We start from the raw sequence: 2,462 nt of genomic DNA, 5'->3' as shown, positions 1-2,462 counted from the left end.
AATACACAACCGAAGATATCCGTCATGCTTCTTCACAAATAACACCGGTGCACCCCAAGGGGAAGTACTATTCCGGATATACCCCTTTTCTGCCAGCTCCTCAAGCTGCGTTCTTAATTCTTTCATCTCTGCCGGGGCCATCCGGTATGGAGGAATGGAAATAGGTGCCGTTCCCGGAACTAAATCAATACAGAATTCAATTTCCCGATCTGGCGGTAAACCAGGTAGCTCATCAGGAAATATATCTGTAAACTCATCCACTACAGGGATTCCCGTACTAAAAACATGCTAGATTCCTCCGTCCCCCAACACTGTACTTCAACAGTCGTTCTCCTAAGACTGGATTCAGATCTGCCTGATAAGAAATCACTGTTCCAGACTTAGTCATCAGAGTCACTCTCCTACGGTAACAATCAACAATTGCTCCGTATTCCGATAACCAATCCATTCCGAGGACCACATCAAACAAGCTCATCGAAAGGATAATCAAATCTGCTCTCAATCGCTCACTGCCAATCGTGATTTCACACAATTTACACACACTCATTACCTCCACACATCCCAGTGGAGAGTTCAAAGTCATTGGGACTTCTAAATTCTCAGATTTCAATTTGAAAGCCCGAACAAAAGAACTTGATATAAACGAGTGTGTGACACTTGTGTCAAACAACACGTGAGCAAAAGAGTGAGAGATTAGAATCGTACCCTCAACCACCGCGTTGCTGGTCTGACCTCCAGAACTGACTCCTGCCAGGGCATAAGCTTGTCCCTGTACTTTTCCTTTCCCTCTATCACCAACATTAGGCCGCTGGGTCGGAGGCCTATTCTTTTGTGGCGGAGGTGGTTGTACCGGTCTCGGCGCTTGAGGCCAGAATTGTGTAAGCAGAGGTGGTTGATAAGTCAGCACATGAGGGTATTGCATCTGTTGTGGTTGATATGGTGCATGTACGGTGGTGGCCCTTCTTGACTGTACGAAGCATCACTTTGGGCTTGTTGAACCGGCGGTCGATTAGGACAATTCCTCCTAATATAACCCACCTGCCCACAATGGTGACACCTAGGCCCGTACGGAGCATTTCTGTCACTTTCGGACGAACTGCTGCCACTGCTTGTCATTTCCCCAGCCGTTTGTCCCTAGTTGCGGTTTCTCCTACCACTCCGCTGTGGTCCACCCGAAACGGAAGGTCTACCAGAGACAAAGACTCGACCAGTTGCCTCTTTGCTTTGGTGATAGGCCAAGTTATCTTGTTCCACCCGTGTAGCAGCAGCTACCAAATCCCGGAAGTTCCGAATCCTTAAGGCCACCAATGACCTCCTCACAGAATTCTTGAGACCCTTCTCAAACTTAAGAAACCTCATGGGTTCAGACTCCACTAGTGATGGCGCAAACCGGGATAGGTCATTAAACTTGGCCTCATATTCCCTTACAGACATGTCACCTTGCAGCAGAGACATGAATTCCATCGTTTTTTCCTCCCTATAACTCTGAGGGAAGTATTGCTCATTAAACAGTGTCTCAAACTGTTCCCAGGTCAATCCTGTAACATCCATTCTTCTCTTGACCTGTTTCCACCAAGTATTCGCTAAGCCCTCCATCTTGTACACTACAAATTCCACCCAGTATTCATCTAGAACTCCCATAGTACTCAAATGCTTGACCATGGAGTCTAACCAGAACTCTGCTTCCTGGGGTCCTCCCTCACTATTAAACGAGGGGATAGGCGCACGCCTAAATTCCCAGAAATAACCTTCCTTCCTATCCTCAACTGGCCGCTCATTTTGAGCTCTTGTTGCCATGCCTTGAAAGGCAGCATACATGGCATCCAGAAATCCCTGATTCTGTTGTGCCGGTTGATTAGCAGGCCTGCGGCGAAGCGCCATTTCCTTTAACTGAAATAAAACTAGACTATTCAGTGGGTTACAGATGTCACACATGTATGTACAATCATGGGGCTTCTTAACCTAGGGCTCTGATACCACTCCTGTCACGCCCCCCAAACGGGGTGGGTGACGTGGAGCTCGATTAGGGATTAATAAAGCAGATTCCCAGACCGGGTCCTACACTTAACTGCATTAAATAAATTACAGAACCCAGGAGCCTCTGACACACAGGGCTCCACCCCACAGGACATACAGTATCGTACATACATGTTCATGTAAATAATCATTACAACAGACATCAACCACAGTCTAGTTAATCTGGATATTACATAAGTTTACAGAATTTTTCAAATTCCTTACATTTGTATCAGAGGATGACCACAATCCTCACTTGATTCCAACAGCAGCACAACTCAGCTGCTCCGTAGCAATATCCAGCTACTGTGCACCGTTCCTAGAGTCTCTTGGGAGGGGTTTAATACATTTAAAATATAAAACGTGAGCGAAAGGCCCAGTAGGATATAATTTGAAATAAACGTTATAAATAAATGAATAATAAATGTGTGAGGAAAATATATAAA

The 2,462-nt window shown here is 45.8% G+C and overlaps 1 protein-coding gene across 1 annotated transcript; it reads right to left on the bottom strand.

The window, feature by feature from the left end:
* Positions 1–1,134: 1,134 nt before the first annotated feature.
* LOC112091185 lies at positions 1,135–1,881 on the bottom strand. Its single transcript, XM_024164158.1, has one exon. It carries the CDS (start codon positions 1,879–1,881, stop codon positions 1,135–1,137), a length of 747 nt encoding a protein of 248 aa, XP_024019926.1.
* Positions 1,882–2,462: the final 581 nt, after the last annotated feature.

The sequence above is a fragment of the Morus notabilis genome, unplaced genomic scaffold (assembly GCF_000414095.1).
Source record: "Morus notabilis unplaced genomic scaffold, ASM41409v2 Scaffold475, whole genome shotgun sequence".
NCBI lineage: Eukaryota > Viridiplantae > Streptophyta > Magnoliopsida > Rosales > Moraceae > Morus > Morus notabilis.
This window is presented reverse-complemented; position numbering and strand designations above follow the sequence as displayed.

Bases quoted from the DNA above. Each gene is read 5' to 3' on its own strand.
- LOC112091185 (XM_024164158.1), bottom strand. From the start codon at position 1,881: ATGGCGCTTCGCCGCAGGCCTGCTAATCAACCGGCACAACAGAATCAG.